Genomic DNA, 20,400 nt, shown 5'->3' on the forward strand with positions numbered 1-20,400 from the left:
TGGCGATGTCCAACAGCTCGCTACTGTATAAAATGAAACTCTGAAGTTAAAAGCTGTGAACAAATTGTGACATGGGGGTAAGACCTTGATGTTACAGTTGGTGCACAAGGTGGAGAACTAGAGTTTCACCAATAAAAATAAATAAATAAATTTAAAAAAAAACTCTTTTCTTCCTGCTTCTGGACCCTCGGGATACATTGTGCCCTGCAATGAGAGCACCAAATATATTTCCATATGATTAGAATAATGTAGCACAAAGTTCTAATTAACCCCTCTATTAAAGATTTGAGCCTTATTGCCTGCCAGCTCCATGTCTATTTGTGGCTGCATCTTTTCTTACATTCCAACCTTGCAATAGCAGTATTTAAATCAGATGCAACTAGTGGATCTACGAAAATATACCAATCTAACCACTAACGATATACCTGTGTAAATAAAAATAAAATAATTGACGTCCTTACAGGGATCTAATTGGTCATATTATTACTGGATATATTGTTATTGCCATGTTTGCTTACACTCTGCTGACCAACTGACAAAAGCCATTATCTCAAGGCATATCACATTCACTGTGAAGGATAGCCATTGTATTTTGTTGGACCTCCTACACCTCCTAAATTGATTTGATTAGATACCAATTAGATACCCTGAGAGTCTGTTAAGGGATTCAGGTCGTCACGGCTGTATAATAATAGGACTCGGCAGAAAGAGATATTAAATTAAACACTGTTTACACAGGGATTCTTTGCTCTGCACAGACACCTTACTGGATTCATTTCAAGATACACTGACTTTTTTTATATGCTGTCAAATAAAAAATTTTAAATTGGGTCTCGCGTCCATCTGATCATTCAAGTCACATACATGATGTCACTGCAAATCACTAGACTGTGATTGGAGTATGAGCAATTATTCGCTCAGACTAACAATTCGGTTCCACATCCTTCATGCCCCGTATTTCAACATTCTGTTTCCCGAAGATCATCTGCTCCTTAGTGCCAACATTAAAACAAACATCTGCATCCTCACACGATCAAGCTGTGCTCAGACCTCTGGAAAGTCGAACCACTTATCTTTTTTTTGGGGCACCTTTGCTGCTACAACATCCACTAATCTCCTTTTTTAAAGTGATATTTAAAAGTTGGGTTCCTGCTGTTATGAACAGCATCAATGAATGAAGGCGTGATGTGACTGCAGATCACTACAGCTCCACTAAAAATTCATCTGATGAAAATAAGAAATATGGTTCCTCCATCAACTAACTGCAACATTCTTACAGTGTCTAGATTAAAGCGAATCCTAACTAAAACTGCCAAGTGGTGTAGTTGGCAACAGATTTTGAGGTCATTAGTGAAGCTTTGTCTTCGGCTGGTGCAACAATTCTACTAACACACAATGATAAAAATAGAGCTTGACATCAGCTTGTGCTTTTTCTAAAACAAAAACGTTTTTACTGAATATGTACACTGTCTACCTGAAATAAAGTGAGTCTGTTAGTTTAAGCAGGCAAAGTCAGGTGGTGCTGTGCTTTTGATCTGCTAAATATGCCAGCTGTGTACTTGCGTTACAATAACCAATTCTGTTTTTTCTAGGCTGTCAAGCCTATACTTAATTGCCATTTGCGCTACTGTTGCTTCCTATATACCTCATTGCTACACCTGAGGGCTTTATAAAAACAGAGGTTTTTATAGTTTCTACTCCTGCTTTGACTTTGTTCTGCAATAATAAAAATAAAAAAAAAATCTACCTCAGAAATGGACACCATAACATGTAAAAATTATAGTGGTCAAGCTGGTTGGGCAATTGTATTTCACTGTGATTGCAATATAATTTTAAAAAGACCGATACAAAAAGGACACAGCATATAAAAGGTGGTTCTGAATAATAATTCTCAGTAGTATTGATAGCAGATTATATGGATTCACATTCCTGTGTACAGACACTTTCTTCCCTTTGAAGTCAGTGGTTGTATTATTGGGAGGTTTTTTTTACTGAGGCAAGGGATGTTTGTATATCCAGTCCACCCACACTCACCTTAGAATTTAATTTCAAAACTTTTTTCATTACTTTAAACCAGTTTTTCATGAATATAACTCTGTAGTGTAATACGGATCAGGGATTGGCCGCACATTCAAACCCCAAAGTGAATTAACTTAAAGCAACATTCGAATAATAGCCTTCAGCAGTTGTATTATTCTGCAGTGTCTGGGCAACAGTGAACACATTCTGCTGCCCAGAAAGCTTATAATGTGATATAATCTAACAAAGAAGTTCTGATTTTGTTTGTGAAGGCGACAATTACATTTTTCTTAAATCCACCAGAGCAACAGTAATTCAACTATGTTAATCTTTGATTATGTAATTTGTGGTTGGACTGCATTTCTATGCGTCCCTGTAAGGTGCGCCCGCTGAAAAGGTCTGTGGGACAGTCAAAGTGCCATTTACAGCCACTTGTTCCTGAATGGCATGGTGGAGCCACAACAACAAAGAGCAGGACTAGCTCATAAAATAATTTAAAGCTCTTACTGAAATTTGTAATGTTAATGCTGCATGAAACCGGGGCGATTTGTAACTGACATGCCACTGATAAGATCATTTGACAAATAGCACTGAACCATTCACATATCTGACTTAGACCCTGGAGAGCTGATGTGTTACATAACTGCACTTGGTCTTAATGAGTGGTTAGTGGGAAAGGGGCATCTATGTTGAGAGAAAAATGCATCTCATCCCTGGGTTTTAATGGAAATGTGGCGATTCAGCCTGGATAAGTACAATTCTACGAGCAATTTGATGTAATTAAAAACCCAGTTGGCGCACATTTCCTATTCTTCTGGTGGTCTGATGTGACTCATGTCTCTTAATGTGGCCATCTCTTAAGGAGTCCCCAGAGTGGTGAGTCTAAATGGTTGACTTTGTGTTACGGAGAGTTAATCTCTTCCTCTGAACATTTAGACATGTGCTTAACTTAACTAAGAAAATGTATTGGCATTAGCGCCAATATCACCAAAACTACTCAGTTAATTACACAAAAAAAAAACAATAACAAAATTTGATATCCTCTGTGATACTACTGTGGGTGATATATCTTAAATCAGACCAGCAGTAACTGAATCTTCAAGAACATTCTCTGCATTCAGATGCAAACCATAATAAACCATAATCAGCTGGCCATGTTTTTAAAAAGGTGGATCTTAATGAGAAACAGATAGCACTTTCCATCAAGCTAGGTTGAGTATTGCATAAAGTCCAAAAGATAATTTGGATCTCACCAACAAATCCATAAGTCATTTCAACTAATCAAGCACTAATGCATTATGTTTGTGCAATTGTTCCAGTCAATTACAACTTATCAGAAACAGGCCAAGAGAGGGAATGCACCCCATTAGGCCGCTTGGCGTTTACTAGCTTCTGATGTTTACTGAAATTGACTAATCGACTGCACTATGGTAAAAAACAATGAGAGTAAAAGCCCAGGAGGCCTTGTATAATTTTCTCTCTGTAGTACAGCCTAAATGTTGAGATGTTGGGCTGCTCTTGGTGTTGGACAGAAACCCAGGAAAAAAAAGATGATCCTTTATCATCGAAAACACAGCAACAGATTCACTTTAATTGGAATGGCAGGCCAGCCAATCCTTTGTGAAAATCCAAACCACCCATGGAAGACTCTGAATGTAATTTGTGATGGACAGATTTTCCTAGGAAGAAAACACAATCTCAAAACAATGAATGTGTCATTTGAGGTGCAGCCATCTGATTAACCAGTCAATCAGCAGAAATTTCAGCGTGTAGACACTGCACGAAGGCTGATAGGCTTCACAAAGCTTTGCCATCAGGTGAAGAAATGACGGCATTGAAATAACCACCTACACATTGGCAGTATTTTACATGCCCACCCCTGGCATTGTCTGTGTAACACACGCCTAGCTTCTGAAGAGGCAGTAACCATATATCATAATTGGGCATTGTTGGCATTCCAACGCTTTCTGTCTAGTATTCAAAAGCTTCCCTCTCTCCCTCGATCTCTTCTCCCTTTCCATCACCTTTCAAACATCCTTAGGCAGCACAGCTTGCAGTCATTGGGCATGCACAGAGGCAATGAGCAGCAAAGCTCAATCATTCCAATGCAACTCTCCAGGCTCATTTGTTTCAGGCAGAAATGGAGGCTGTGTACAATAATATAGTGTATATTGTTATCTGCATTGCTTTGTAATAATAAAAAAAAAAAACAACAGGCATTAAAATCCTGTGAAGAGGATCACCACCCAACCTTGTCGATTGTGTACACTCAGCACGCAGCAGCAACAACTATACATAGAAATATGATGGGAGTGAAAAGCCCGCAGACACAGAATGAATCTTCGGAGACACTAACACTGATGTCAGCTCATCTACACCCTAAAACAATAAATGGAAGCAAGAGGCATCATGGATGATTTTACATTCATTTCACGCTTGGTGCCACAATGATCCAAGAGGCATCTGTGCCCACAAAATGGCAGCTTAAGCTCAGCGCTTATTCGCTCAGGGCTTTGCATGCTTTGCATGGATTTTATTAGTGAGCGCCTCTGGGGTGTCAGAGTGTGCAACTGAAGATTGTCTTCCCCTGGTAGCCAAGAAGTAGCTTGGGGAGAATCGGTGTCCACTTCTAATAACTAATAATAAAGTCGCCATTTTAGTTTCAGGCAAGATGTTTTGTTCTCTGGTGTTGACCACTAGTGTGTTGTTATTCTACCCCTTAGGAAGCTGAAGATATATTGCATTCACAGAACAAGATGTCTTTTATCACTTGTGGTCTACCACATGTCACTCTGACGGGGTTTTGGTACATGAAATGTTAACTAAAAAGTCCATTATAGGATTACTGATATAAAATAACTACCTTAAAATAAATTATATAATTAGAATAAAGGAATCTATTAGTGTACCAGTATTTAGCTGGAAGACAGCAATGTTGGCAGGATTGACTACAGGCCAGAATTTGATTATCACATTTTCTTTTCCAATTTTCCAATTTGAAAGTATAAATGTGAGATGAAGGAGAAAAACAAGCAGAAACTTTTAAACAGAGTGACTCGGGGAGATAGAAAAGAATATATGAGAGAGCGACAGGCAGAACAGTAGCAAGTGAAAAAAAGATAACTTCCTTTACCTCTCCTTGACTTTGAGGGTGTTTACAATATGGCTGGATGAAAGGAGGACCTTGTAGAGTGACGCTGACTTAATTCTCAAATTACTGACATGTAGCACTCGAAGTGTATAGCTTCAGAACTGGCAATGGTTAGGAGTACGTAGCTGCTGCAAGTTAAACAATTACTCAGGAGGCATTATGGACATCAGCTAGCATGCAAAATGCACTGGCTTCCAGGTTAAACTCTCACCAGTAAATGTAGTACTCAGTCACTCTAAACAGAAAAGGCACAGATGAGAAAACAATTCAACAGACTTGTCTTCAACAGTGCTTTTTGTTTTTAAATGAAAAAAGTGCCATCCTATTAACCTACTTCCTCCTGCACTGCAACTGTGACAGCATGTCACAAGCTGCGTGCCTGTTTTGTGCCCTTTTGTCCTGAGCAAAAAAAATCCAGGCCATCCTTTTACACAGTAACTACTTCAGCCTGAGGTAAAAGGAGGCGGGAGTGTTTATTATGACTTTAAATATCCCATCAAGGTCTTGTGATGGATTGACACTGGCAATGGGGAGAGGAGCTGTCTGTTTACCGTGATGTCAGACACAAGGCAGGGGGGAGGAGAGACGCAGCAGTGTTCCGTCTACATGAATGCAGCCTGGTAGCTGTTGCCTTGGGCATGCTATTGAGTGACGCGGAGGACACATTATGCAGCGGCCGCATCGTTATTCTTTTCTTCCATAAACAGTTCAACAGTTGAATAAGGAATCTTGTCAACTGGCAGTGGAAAAACACTGGTAGACATGCCAAGTAAAAACACAGGCCAAGAAAGGTTTCTGCCAACCTGGAAAGTAGCACACCACTTAAGTGTATGACATTTCTAAAAAGCAAGAGAATAATCTGATATTGATATTTAGTCAAGCAATCAATTGCATATGCCTTCGGACTGTCAAAAAAAAGACAGCTGATTTAAGTTGCAAAAAACAGCCATGAGTGAATGAGAAACACTGAGATATCTTAATTATAAATGAAAGGAAGACACTCTGTTTGAACTGGGACCCTTATGGTGCAGCACTACGAATGAACCCTACAGTGTGGCCCAGGTAATGGGTCCTGGTCTTTCAGTTCCTCCAGGGAGGGGGTGGCAGGAAAGAGAGAGGGGGTAGTTAGACAGATACAGGCTGTAAGAGAGGGGCGATCCAAGAAACCATGACAGAGCTATCCATGCAAGCTAATGGAAACCACATCCTTCTTCCCGTTTTCTTGTGCATTAACAGCTAGAAGGTCTCCTACCTTTGCAACCCTGATTGTCCTGGCAGCGACAGCAGGTGCCCGAGCCATCTAGATCTCACTGCTTTTGACACGGTTCCGGAATAACCTTCGCTTTTAAAAATCCTTTTGCGTAACTTTCTCCACAGTCACAAACAGCGCACATCATCCCTGCCACCACTCTCCGCCATATCTGAATGTCACAGGCAATTCTCAGCTCTAGGCAAAACCGAAGAGAGGGATGGAAGGAAAGAGGGAGAGGTGGCCCAGATAAAAGCCCCATAGAACTGCAGATACCAAAACTGCACCAGATAGGCCTCCCCCTGCAGGTAATGATCTTGGATAACTTTAACCTTCATGTGTCCTGACCTTCCATGGAGGTGCAAGGGAAAGCCAACAACCCCCTAAATGACCCGACGACTGCAGTGGGTGCAATTTAATGAAGAGTTTATTTCTCCGGTTTAGACACAGAAATTGGCATCTCCTCCACCAGATGCACCGTGCTTTCATTAGGAGGCTGTGTCATACCTCTAGACATGACTGACTCTGTGATCAATTAGCCTAATAGCTGCCTTGCTGAGGTGCTCCAGGTGAGAACTGGCTGCCGATGTCACAAATTAATCACCTGAGTTAGTCTAATTAATTAAGCCTCTGGTGGGGGCTGATAACGACTCTCCCAAGAGCATCTAAATTGGTGGTCCGCATCCCTGACATTTGGCTTGGTAGATAACGACTATAGCTAAAAGAAGCATATACAGGGCTGGTGCTGGCTTTCACCCTTAAAAAAGAAGCAGCGGTCTTAATGGATTACACAATTACTCAATTAATTGATTCACATCCTAATACGATCGTCTTTTACTTTGCTGTTATACTGTTACAGATGTGTGAATGAATAGTTTTGATTGGTTAGAAATTATGTTTTATGTGCAATAAATGAATGAATACTCTATGTAGATATTAACACATGTGTACAATACACACAAAGATCCGAGTTCATAAGGACTGCCTGTGCGATACAGAGGGTATAAACCATAGATGTGTGAATCTTCTGAAGTTCAATCAATGGTGAAGAGACATTTCAACCCCTTGAACAAAAATAATACGTCTTTGAAAAACCACTGGATCGCGTCTGATGTTGCGCTATTCAATCAAAGCTCGCTGGACTGAATTATTTTAAGAGGGATTAAACAATTAAGTCTAGATATCTCCTATGTGCTATATTACTGTTTTCTCTAGGAGCAGCAGTACAGTTTTTATGGTGGCCAACAGAGGCCCTCATCTCTCAAGAAGGGACCATCTCCCTGGGAGAAGAAATGGTTCACCCACACAGCAGGGATTCCATTAGGAACACTCTCATGAGGGACAAGCACCACCTTGTGTTGGACAACTGTACTACACACACACACACACACAGAAATGATTCTAAACTTTGGCTACAACAAACAACCATATCATTATGATTATGGAGGCTCAACTACTCCTGTCGAAGAATATGCTACTACACGCACCAAACCTCCACACTCCTGTGTCTTTAATAGTATTGTTTACACTCATGATGACTGTTGAAGGCACCGATCTCATTCTCCTTACTTTGTCCAGGTGGAAGCCGGAGGGCACTTCTCAGATTACATGCAAAACCTGCCTAACTCTGATTCAGGTAACAGCCTCATTAGTCTGCCCCCTGCCCATATCTGGCCCTCTCGTCACCCTTAGGCACCTGCCGTTTGCCACAGGTGGGCATGTAATTGCTCTGTGGCATGGTCATGTTCAGAGTGGTTAGGAGAGAGCAGCCTCGCTAATGAGGCTTCTCAGTGTGATGCTTCTCCACTGCTGAGAAATATATGTGTATGCATGTGTATGCAGGTGCATGGCACCACATACATCTGGTATGCTGCTATAATCCAATACAGCTGCTTGCTGCACCGTCAGAGATGGGAAAAAAAAACAAAGAAAAGAGAGAAAGTTTGAAACAGGAAGGTAAAATTGTACTTGGAGATACTGATGTATTCTGCTTATGTTAGAGCTGCAGGCGTACTACATTGCTTCTTCAAAAATATGCACACACGATTAGTATTGGGATATGATTGTGCACAAAAGCTGTTTACATCTACTTAATACGTGGTTAGCAAAACAGCAAATATAATCCAGTGGTAGCTGTAATTTTTCACCTTTTCACAAGCAAATTGGTCAGAAAGGTTATCTATCAATCTCACCATCATGTGGTCTGACAGTGGACAACTGTCAGTTAAGTTGCCCTTTAGTAAGGTGTGTATGTGGGGCATGGATAGGATACACGTACTGTATGCATGATCACTCTGTAGTTGTCATTATTCACCCCATTTATGATGAAAGGCAATTACCAAGGTCTGTGGTCTGAAGGATGGTTTGAATACTTACTAGTGGTGCATTGTTTGTAAGTGGCCTCGCCTTGAGTGCTGCTCCTGGCCTGCTCTTCGCCTGCAGTGTGATGCTTTCTGGTTGCCACAGCACCCGGAGCTGCCGTCAGCAGAGCTGGCGTCTGGAGGTCTGCGGTGATCATGCAGGATCAGTTAACGACAACAAACAATGCTCTTTGTGTGTGTATGGGCAAATTGTGTGCAAGTGTAAATGGGAAAACCTCTCTGAATATACAGCTGGTAGGATAGTGTTTGTGAATGTGTGCATAAACACCAGTGACTACGAAGGCACTCTGACAGGCAATAAAACAAATTTGATCCGACAGGAAAGGATGACCAAGGGGTTGTGATATGGTGAGTAAGGTCCAGCCACATGTCAATCATCACAAATATAACCATTAGAGTGTTATTTCGAATGGCTTTTATACGTTTGATTATGAGAGCTTGAGTGTGACAGGAATGAAAAGCAGAGGTGGAGCATGGAGACATGCAAGCCCCTGAAAATGAGACATTTTAACTCTGACATCAATTGGTGTTTAAGTTTTTGGCCAAATCTATCACAGCTCCTTTCATCTTGTCACGGGGGAGAAAATCCCCAAAGATGCACTGTGGGTTTTGCACACTGCTCAAATTGGACATCATGCCGTGCTGGGCTAATTGATAGCTTTATAGCTGGACCTTGACTGGAAGATGAAATATTTACACTGCTGTATTCCTCCTTTCAGGCAGTTGACTTCTGCTCCTGCAATATTAATTTAGCATCCTGTGCTGTTAGATGCTAAAAGAGGAAATCAAACGCAAAAGAGTGACTTGTGAAAATTGCTTCTTCTTTGATAAGTCTCCCGCATGACACGGAAGAGTCAGGCCTCTGTGGCTTAAGTCAGAAGTCAATAGACCCTCAGGGGGTAGGGCTGTGCATACTGTAGATAATGTTTTAGGAGAGAGTTGGGGCTTCTTGTGCAGTACCCTCAGTACACTGGTGAACTTTTTCATATTTCTAAAAATTTAACAAGAAGACGACAGACCAGAAGTGCTAAATAATGTGTGAAGGGGTTTCCTCTCTTTGAATGGGTAAAGATAAAGGACACTGAGTGGGGATGAAGGGCAGGGTTGGAGATCTGTTTATGGTCAATGAAAACAATTACAGTCAGATCTTTTCTGACTCTGTAGTCTTGGCGAAATTATCGTATAATTCACTGCAATTGTAATTTTTCCATTGTTCTCTTGTCATGTTTTCATCTATCCCATTCCATATCCATCTGTAAAGCGAGCGGGTTTATGAAATATTTTGTGTATAACCCGCAGATTTTTCACATTTTGTCTTGCCAAGCACACAGCTGGACCTAATTAAATGTAAGGAGTTTTGTTAATTAGCCTACTCTAGTATGGACAAGCCAAGCAAACAGAATATTCATATGTGATTAAATGTCTGACCAATTACACAAGACAGTACTTAAAAGTTCAGGTATATAATTTCACTGCATCATATGTGCATGTTTCCTATGTGCGCCAAGCTAAGTTAGATTTACACTAAATCCACTCAGCACCACTTGAGGCTGTTTGGTGAGTGTACAGATGCAGAGTGCCGGGCAGACAGCTAGCACAGAAGGTACTGTCTGGAACACTGGAGCCTCGGGCATTGCTCTTTTCTGCGCCACATACTCTACATTAAAAACGGACTGCTCCATCACGTATTACTGGGCAACTCTACAGATTGTTTTTTTTCCCAAAAGCATGTTTCTGTTCTCTGAAATAATCAATCAAAGAAGTTCTACAAAATAAAAGAGGGGGTGAGAGCGGAGGCTGGGGACTATACAGCCAACACAGACCAAATAGGCCTCATTATTCAAGTGAGTGTATTCTTCCAACTATATGCATTTGCTATATATTCAGATAAACAAACGATGCTCAGTTCAGAGTTATTGGTCTGCTCTACCAATAATATCATGCAAACAATAATCCCTAGATGAAGAGGGCTCTGCAGTCAAAAGAAGTTTTTATAAAGTAGCATCAGTTAGTTGAGTTTATGATCTTCAAAAAAACTTTGTTTTTCATACGAGGCTAGTTAAGGATATGATGTTTACACATGGTTAGAGATGGCGAGATATTCACATTCTATGGTGTCCCACTTTCCCTGCACAACAGTTTAGAGAGTTTACTTTAAGGTAGTGTGCCTTATTCAAATCAATAAAAAATTAAAAAATTAAAAAAAACATTCCCTCCATTATACTTTGTTTAAGGGATTTTCTTACCCCTCTTTTTGCGCGCCTCCTTGATCTCTTCACACATGCGGTCAAACTCGGGGTCCAGCTCGGAGGCAAATATAGCATGGGCTGTGTCCTTTAAACTGCATGCTCGGTGCCTGATCACCTTGTCTGAGAGAGAAGGAGACAGTGAAACATAACACTTGAGTCACACGACACAAAAATGTGGTTTTCTATGAGAGCATGTGTTCAAGGACATGTCCTTTGTTACACAGAATATGAGCCAGTAGCTCTGCCATGGTATTAAAAACAGTTTTAAGATATTCGTCATTTTCTCCTGCCAACAAGGCTTGTGTAGAATTGTAGTTTGCAGTTTCATGTTGCATGTTCTCGACATCCTATCGTGTATAAGGGAAGGATCCGATAGCAAGCCCTCCCCATTTCGCTGCATCTGTGAGAAAAGGGATTGTAGCATTTTCTCACAGTAAGAATAAAAGGATAGAGCTGGCTCTGGTGAGAAACGTTAGCGGGCAGAAATCAGACATGCATGAAAAGTCTTGATAACACCACTTTGTCCGTTTAAGACAAAGGTGGGTACATACAGTACACACTGCTGTACAGTACAGTAAGCATGCAATCTGAAATATTGTTTAAATGCATACTCATTCACTCCTTCAACCTTTTTTAACTCTCATGCCTCTTTTACTTGAGCTGTACCACAGCATCATTAAATCCTCCTTTTCCCCTGCTCCTGCATCCATGGAGGAAAAAATAAACACTGAGCTGAAGAGGCAGGCTAAAAGCACAGCCACTGTAAACAGGCAGTCTCTCATTACAGCAGGCAGAGGGAGAACAGTTCAGGCAGAGAGTGGTAGAGGGGTCACAATCTGCCAGCTTCCTTTGTCTAATTGGAGGATGGCTGGCCTAATTGCGATGGAGGCAATTTGTGTGTATGTATGTGTATGTGCATGCACTTTTCTCCTGACAGAGTATGTCTGAGTGTGTGTAAATGAAAGTGGGCAGAAATGCCTGTCAGTGGAAAAGGTGTCAAAGGCCAGTTGGGCTGACGAGAGCTCATCAGCACCCTTATGGGCCCCGCCTAACCTCACCACCTAGAACAGACAAGAATGTAGTGACATACAACGCTGTTGCTTATGCATTCCTTCATAGTCAAAGGGTTGTTATCGCCCTCAAGCAACAAAGAAGTCTCTGTGACACAGAGGCACATTGTGCAGCACAGAGATATCAGCCTTTTTAACATAACAAAGTAATTATTTAGCAAGGTGAGGAGGTAGAAGACAAGGAGGCCAAAATTATTGTACATGGAGGACAGTAAGATAAAGATAGTATGAAGGACAAGGAAAAGGAGACCACTAACGGATAATGAGGCTTTTTCCCAACACTTTGTGAGCTAGTGTAGAACTTCCCCAGCAGCGTAATTGTGCAGGGTCTGGGCGATATTCCCTGGGCCCAACACTGGGCGAGCAGGCAAGAGGCTTCGTTAGTCTTCTTTATTAAACTGCCTAATTGCATTTTTCCCCTTTAGTGTATCATTTGTAGACCCTGCATTCCAACAAATGACCCAGACCCTCGCCTGCAAAGACAGAGATATGATTTATTCATTTGGGCTGGCAGAGAATTGCTTCCCATTAGTTTCAGGCAGCTATATCTGTGCCTTGCGAGGGAACCGGAGTCGCTAAACACACAAGGCGAGAATTAAAATAGTCACATCAATTGAATGGTCCGAAGGCCTACTGTGTGCATCTTTCAGTTAACATCATGGCATGGTTGATGAGCATATGATTACGGTAGAAAGTCCTGTTCTTTGATGCAACGAGCTCTTTTCAGCTTTCCCCACCATTTTTCCATGTTATCTTTTGAATCCAAACACAAACATGCATCTCTCTTCTCATGGTCTTTTCCCTGCCATGCAAAGTATAAATCCAATTTGTTTGTCAGCTACTGCAACGCAGCTGACAAATAAATTGGATTTACGTCTTTGCTTGTCTCTGTGTCGTTGTGTGTTTTTGTGTTTTCCAGCACTCATTATGAAGCCCATACTAGGCTTTGGAAAAGGTGCTGAGACGGGATGAGTTTAAAAAAAAAAAAAAAAAAAAAAAAAAAAATCAGTTCAAATTGCAAGACAAGACAATTAAATTTTCATGCATATGCAGCCTCTCCCAGCTACGGAGCAAGTATTACACTGTGGAAATGCTATTTTCAGTTGGGGCTGTATGCACTTTACATCATTTGAATTTCCAAGTTGAAGAAAAACATCTCGAGGTTCTGTAATTTTACTGCCTGGAAGCCCTCTTCGTAAGTCATTAAGTGTTAAATCTAATTACTTTTTCTTCACACAATGACAGCCAAATAGAATACAACAATAACTACAGAAGCACATAGTGGTACTTGTTTGGATAGTCCAGTGCTGTCTAATTATTAGAGGATGCCACATGCCTTTACAAAAAATAAAGAGTTTCATAGGGAATTTATAAGTGTGACAGGTTATCTATGGATATTCATCGACAGCTCGAAGGATAATCTTAAAATTGAGTTTGGGATTAACAGGATTTATTGACATTTGGGTGAATTCACTTATTTGACCTAGTCATGGATGCAATGATCAGTATTCATTCATCTCTATGGATTAACAGAGAGAGAATTCTGTTTTTTTCTTGAGTGTTGGGATAAACTGAATGAGACCACGGATTGGTGACTACAGACACAGAAAGGTTATTACATCAGATCCAAAGTGATGCATTTCTAATTTAATTTATTTTAGAGGGAATCAGGAAGAAAAAAAACTAAATATCTGATCTGATAATCAGTCCATCCCTAATGTAGTCTATTTTAGTAAAAAGAAAATGTCGGCCGTTTTGGAATTTAATCTTTTATTTTGTCTCTTGTGGCAGATTGAGTTTAAGTTAAAAAAAAATGTATATGCACATGTCCAATAGAGTGCAAGCAAATGAACTGTGCCCACATGAATTTTTATGTACATATAGCATGTGCATTTATGCCCCGTACCCTACATGTATGTGAATGTATATATTCATGAGCGTCCCTGTGGAATTTTCCTCCTCACCTCCAGGATCCTTGTCAGGATTGTATTCTAAAGCGTTACTACAGATGAGGTCGATGTCCAGCAGGAAATCCTTCACTGTCAGGTACTGGAGGGTGTCAATCTTGGTCATGACAGTAGACAGGTCCATAGGCTGCCGAATAACCTCCAGGTAGTCTGACACCTAACACACACACACACACACACACACACACAAAAAAAAGTATATTTTAACAAAAGGCCTAAAGCGCTAAAAGTAAAGGTGAGACCTGAAGATGCTACTACATTCCTCCATACCTCTTCAATGTCAACTGGCTTGCTGAAGATGTTGAAGCGTTTGTCAGTGGCCAGGCGCTTGGTCACGTCCCTGAGAAAGAGCCTGAGCTCCCGTAGTGTGTTATCTTCCTGTTCAGCCAGGCGGCGCTGTTCCTCTGCTGACAGGACTCTCGGACCTGGAGCCTCTGCCACAAGCAATACCTCTTTATGTCTCTCTGTTGGAAGGACAAGCATAAAAAAGTTGGAAGTGAAAATGTAAAAAATAGTTTGAAATAAAGCTCTTGCAACAAGGGGAGTAAACTTTGTGCGTTTACTTACGGCAGCAAAATACAAAAGGCAACTTCAGGCAAAAATCAATATACCAACAATGCAAATATAGAATATCAACATTCAGCTCCACGTTGGCTGGAAGCTACAGACAGCCTCGTCTCAAACCTGATCCTTGACCATTTCCTTTGAACAGTGCTGCTAATACCGACCAAACAGTACTTTCCCAAGGAAAAAAGGAAAGAAAAGCATGTTTTAAGATCCTTGTAGCTGAAGGAAAGCTACAGGCCCACCTTTGTATAACTGGCCACTGCCTTTTATCAGCAGCTGCTTTGATGCGCTTCTACCGAGCACACGCGCATTATGTGCAGCACTCAAGGGTGGAGACAACAGGGAATTCCCACATTCACAATTCCTGCACAATCGAGGTAATCGATAAAATGCCGTTATTTGTGAGTCAAGCAAATGTGTGATTGTTATGAAAGCTAGGTTAAATACATGTACAGGAATACATGGGACTGGGTATCAAACCAAACGTGTTGGTACTTGAGAGATGGTTTTCAAAAGTAGAAATTCACTGTGGAGAGGTGAAATTTTAAGTCTGACATTCAGCGCAAAAAGTCCCATACAATGTTCACCTCACTTGCATTTACAAGAATTACTTTTGATAGTAACGCTTCGATGCAAAGACCTTCATCAGGTTGTCTTTTGAATATTCAAAAAAACATTCACTCAGGATCCGACAGTAAGTGCACCTCCAAGCCCACACTCTTAACCACGGGGGTTTCGCTTGAGACCATCGGTAAATTACTGTTTGATTGAGACAAAGCCAATATTACTTTCACTACCTTCGTGCTGAATTGTCCATATCAAATTAAAGAATAACACTCTCAGCATGTTTTCAGATAGACCAAGAGAACAAATCTTACATTATTGCACTTCAGTTCTGATTGAGTTCCTGTTCACATTGACTTTTAACAGCCAAATCAAGAGGAGTACACTTGATAGTCATACAGACTGACAGGCAACTTAATGATTGGAAAGTTTTGGCAATTGTCATCCTGCATAATTCAAATCGAAACTCCACAGCAGCTTAAGCATCACTTTAATGCTCCTGATGTGTAATGGCGGCCTTTAATCTTTGTTGTAACAAATAGCCCCCAAAGAAATAAATGATTATAAGCATTAGCAGTATTACTAGAGTGCAATTAGACCCCATGTTAGGAATAATGACTAACAGGTAGAGACAGCATGAAAAAGAGACATCTTGTACAGTAATGATTCAGAGTTTATTATTGTTGGATCGTCATCACACATTTTTTTGTGCTGAAGACTGACAACAGCGCATGATGTAGGATAAAGCACAGCAGTGTTTAACAGCTTTAGACCACTAATGAGGGAAAATCGACGCAATGACATGCACATGTGCAGCCATGAACGCGACTTATAGGCGACAGATCAATGAGAGGATCACTCAACGGTTCACAATCAGCAGATGGATTTATGAGTAATTAAGCTTTCCATATAAGACTAAAATCCTACATCTTTTATGAATAATCTCATGGCTGGTTCCTTTGCTTTCACACCGCAAACAAACCAAAATAAAACACTGTTGGATATTTGACAGACGTTTACTACAGCGATTGTATCATTTGTCACAATCTTCTTCCATCTTGGTATACAATTTAAATTCCACTGGACAGTTTTGTCTGTCATATCACATTTCTTTATAGCACTCTAACCGCCGTGCACATTCTCCAGCCATGTCGACCTTCTTCTAAAAAAAAAAAAAAAAAAAGGAAAAAATCCAAGAAAAATCATTAGCTACGCTTCTTTCCAAACACAGGTTTTGAAATACACTAAGGAACAGCCTCTGGCCAATGACAGAGTGAAGAAGCAAGGCAAGCTGATATCCACTGCTCCTATCCCAAGGCACCACTCCGCGCCCAAGGCATCTGCCGACATTGTTAGGAAGGTTCCACAGCCCCTTGGACGCTTCACTCACTAGCAGCAATCCAAACCCTGATTCTAATTATGGCTAATAGCGGCCGGGCCCTCTAATAGCAACTCTTCTCGCTGCTTTTCTGCCCAACTCTCTGCTGGAAGCCCGACTGCCGTCTTAGTCATGCAGGGACCCCTGAAGAGCACCGGGTGAGTAAAGCCCGGAACCCCTGCCTTGCATCAATGAGGAAACTGCGGATGAACACTGGGCATCATTTCCATTTGAAAGCCTGGGTGGACAGTTCTCTCATATTGAACCAGAACAGAGGGCTAGGGGAGCACTAAGGACCCGGGCAATAGCAGTCATAGGGGTGGACGGGGGTGTGAGGTGGCTCATTTTAAACGTGGATGACAGATAGAGATGTCCAGGAAAGCAGTCCACACACTGGGAAAATTTTTCTCTTGTGTGTATAAAACCCTCAATATCTTGCTTCTGCATATTTCTATTCTCAATCTCAAGTGAAATTACCCAGATTCTGATCATGTCAGAAAAATTAACCCCGCTATGCGACTGTGAATTCAGAGAACACACACACGAGAGGATCTCTCGAATGTACCAATCATGAAACATCTGCTCCTCTACCTTTCCGTGGATCCAAAAGGGACTGTGGGAAAGGCTGAGAACAAAGCTAGATAAGAAAAGAAGCACATGTAGACAACACTGCCCTCTAGGACTGACAGCAGGGATGAGTCACAACCGTCTCATCCTGCATGTGTTTCCAGAGGTGAGTACAGTTAGTACCTGTATTCCTGAGACGTGGCGGAGCTCGGGCCGCTTGGACCAGCAGGAGGTCAGAGAAGAAGATCCTCCTGTCCTCTTCTCCTGGAGGGCATAGCGTCACGACCTCCCCATAGGTCCTCTGGAACATACTTTTCACCTGTATTTAAAATAATCAAGGCATTATTAAGAGTATATTGTTATGCCTTACAATTAAACTCCTTTTGTAAAAAACAAACAAACAAAGCACAGAACAACAAATAAAAAGGCCGTGGTACCAAACTCAATTGTCCATGAACTGAAGCATCACAAATACAGAAAATGCAGCCTACGATGATCAAACTGTGGTGGAGGAATGGTAGATTTATGTTTCAGGGTTTCGTCCTTTATTAGTAAGTTCTGTTCATTCAGCAGTACACAAAATCTACTTCTACTACTACCTCTTAATCATATTTCCCTGAAAAATTAATCATATTTGAGAATTGTATTTTATTTCATACACCCACTGTATCCAACTGATTACTCCAATTTGTGCTTGTCACAAAGTGTGTAGCTGGAGTGCCTGCTTTCATCAGCCACCACATTGAGCTGAAGCACGACTGAGCACAGCAGAAACTGAGCATACCACTTAGATGTTCAGGATTTAATGAACAGATGAATTATTTTCATGTCCACATTAGTCGCAACAGTAGTCAAAAGAAAATGGACCTTCAGTCATTTTTCTACTGGAGGCCAGATGATGCCTGATCAAACTGAAAAAAAACAGTAATTAAGTAATTAATCAATCAGCCGTTTGGTCCATGAAACATCCACGACCCAAAAAACAGAAAATATTTACATCCTAGAAGCCCGAGTCAATAATTCTGACCTTTTTATCTTAAAAATGACTGACCTATAAATCAGTTACTATGATATTTGACTATCAGTACTGACATCAGTATTTTCACAACACAACCCTCACTAATGCAGCCCTCTACGTTGCTTATTGAAGCAATCTTTGTAACTACATTTGTCTAGTATGATTACGCATCAGTAATCACTGTACAATACACTGCTGGCAGAAAAAAATACATGAGCCTACATTCAGCTACCTTAATTTCTGATGTGTATCTATACTGGAGGCTACAGGGGGTCTTACCAAGATCCCAGTCCACTTCTGTAATGGAGCTCAAGGCCTCTCCCAATGGGAACCCCTGTTGCTGACTAAGCACCTACTTTCCACTTTATATCTCCCCCCATCTGTCTTTCACATCGATCCTTTCCCTAACCCATGGCATGTATGTTCTCCCTTTCTCTCTGCATTGCCTTCAGTTCTCTTACTTATCGTCTCTCTCAGGTTTTTTTTGCACTCCCTCCTCAGAAGAAATGCAAGAAAAGATAGAATGGAGTAAAAAAGAGGAAGACAGTAGGGGAGCCAGAGACAGTCGTGTATATGTAGCACACAGCAGGTAATGATTCTCAGGATTTTTCATCATGATACAGGCAGCAAGGGTTTTGACACAGAGAGGGGATGGCAGAAATGTGTGGCGAGATGAATAATTAAAAAGAGGGAGGGGGTAAAGAGGAGAGAGCTCAATGTACAAAGTTAACTGGGGATGTTTGGCTGCGTGGAGCAACTATAAAACAAAACTGGACACCTGTTCTGCTAGCATGATCAAATATTAATTGCAAAAACTGACTTAAAGGCAAACTAAAACATTTCTGTCAGACATGCCTGACTGTGCGGCATTACATCCATCTCAATATTCTTGAGAAAAAAATAGAAATCACTACTGCAGATATAAAATGAGACAGCAGTAAAACACAGCTTGAGTGAATAACTCTTCATATAATCCACATAAAAACAGCTATCGCTGAGACACCTTCCTGAATCACAATCGTCTAAAAGCGGGACTTTAATCTCCTCAGAAACAAGAAGTGCAGCAAAAATAAACACAGCACAGTCCTCCACAATAACATCTGGACAATAATGTACACACTCAAGTCCAGATGGATATAACTGAGTGAGGGTAAACTGGAGCGTGAGATTGACAGGCCGACTGGTGCTACGTCAGTAATGCAGATGCTATACTGGACTGCCGTGGTGAAAGGGGAGCTGAGCCTGAAGGCATAGCTCTCGATTTACCGGTCAATCCAAGCTCCAACCCTCAGCTGCGGTCACGAGCTTTACGTCGTGACCCAAAGAATGAGGTCATGGATATAAGTGGACAAAAAGGAGCTCCACCACAGAACCACAGCTCCTTTGCTTTGACACGAGTAAGATGAAGTAGTTCGAGCATCTGATTCGAATGTCTCTATGTTGCTTCCCTGTGGAGGTGTTCCCACATGTCCAACAGGGAGGAGACCATAGGGCACGCTGGAGGGTTGACATCCCATCTGGTCGGGGAATGCCTCAGGATCCCCCAAAAATGAGCTAGAGGAAGTAGCTAGAGAGTAAGATAGATAGACTGCCTTTACTCCTCTTCCTCCTCTCTCTTCTTAAAGTGTTACAAGAAGAGTGTTGACAATAAGGATGCAGCAGAGTTCAGCCAGAGTGCACTGATGCAGCTTCACCAGCCAAAAGATTTTATCAGCTAGTGTGGCCAAGATGTGTTTTTCAAATTTGCGCTATAAGAACATATAACTTGTATGTATAATACATAGTATGCATAATAAATACAGGACATCTTTAAGCTGTTGTAGAAATGTAGATTTTAATCACTGCACAGACTTTTTTTTTTAATTTCTTGCCTAACCAAATGTCCAAAACCCAAAAGACTCTCCATCGACTAACGAAAAGCAGCAAATATCTGATATTTTTGCTTGGAAAATATCTGAAAAAAACCTAATAGATCATCAAAATAGTTGGTGATTATTTGTCTATTAAGCTATTTGAAGTTGTGTGGCAAAATTCGCCCGCATCTGCTTCATTTCAGCATTGTAAGCAGTTGACTGGTGCATCTAAAAATCAGGCCCAAATGATGAATCTGTGCAGCATGAATTCCCTTTCAGCATGCAGTTCATGTCTTTTCAGTGCACTCAAAACAAACATTCCAAAAGTGTTACGGCGATAAACCTAAGAAGACTGGTGGGACACCGT

General features: G+C 41.1%; 1 protein-coding gene across 3 annotated transcripts in view; it reads right to left on the bottom strand.

The window, feature by feature from the left end:
• Positions 1-20,400, bottom strand: part of atad2b (ATPase family AAA domain containing 2B) — a 66,937-nt gene that overhangs the window by 31,843 nt on the left and 14,694 nt on the right. For all 3 annotated transcript variants that reach the window (XM_037086066.1, XM_037086064.1, XM_037086067.1), the window contains exons 20-24: positions 17,346-17,481; positions 14,357-14,550; positions 14,084-14,243; positions 11,047-11,169; positions 8,796-8,924 (exon numbers count right to left, since the gene is read on the bottom strand). In XM_037086066.1, the coding sequence (XP_036941961.1) occupies positions 8,796-8,924; positions 11,047-11,169; positions 14,084-14,243; positions 14,357-14,550; positions 17,346-17,481 (742 nt within the window). The remainder of the gene's footprint in view (positions 1-8,795; positions 8,925-11,046; positions 11,170-14,083; positions 14,244-14,356; positions 14,551-17,345; positions 17,482-20,400) is intronic.

The sequence above is a fragment of the Acanthopagrus latus genome, chromosome 22, assembly GCF_904848185.1.
Source record: "Acanthopagrus latus isolate v.2019 chromosome 22, fAcaLat1.1, whole genome shotgun sequence".
NCBI classification, from domain to species: Eukaryota; Metazoa; Chordata; class Actinopteri; order Spariformes; family Sparidae; genus Acanthopagrus; species Acanthopagrus latus.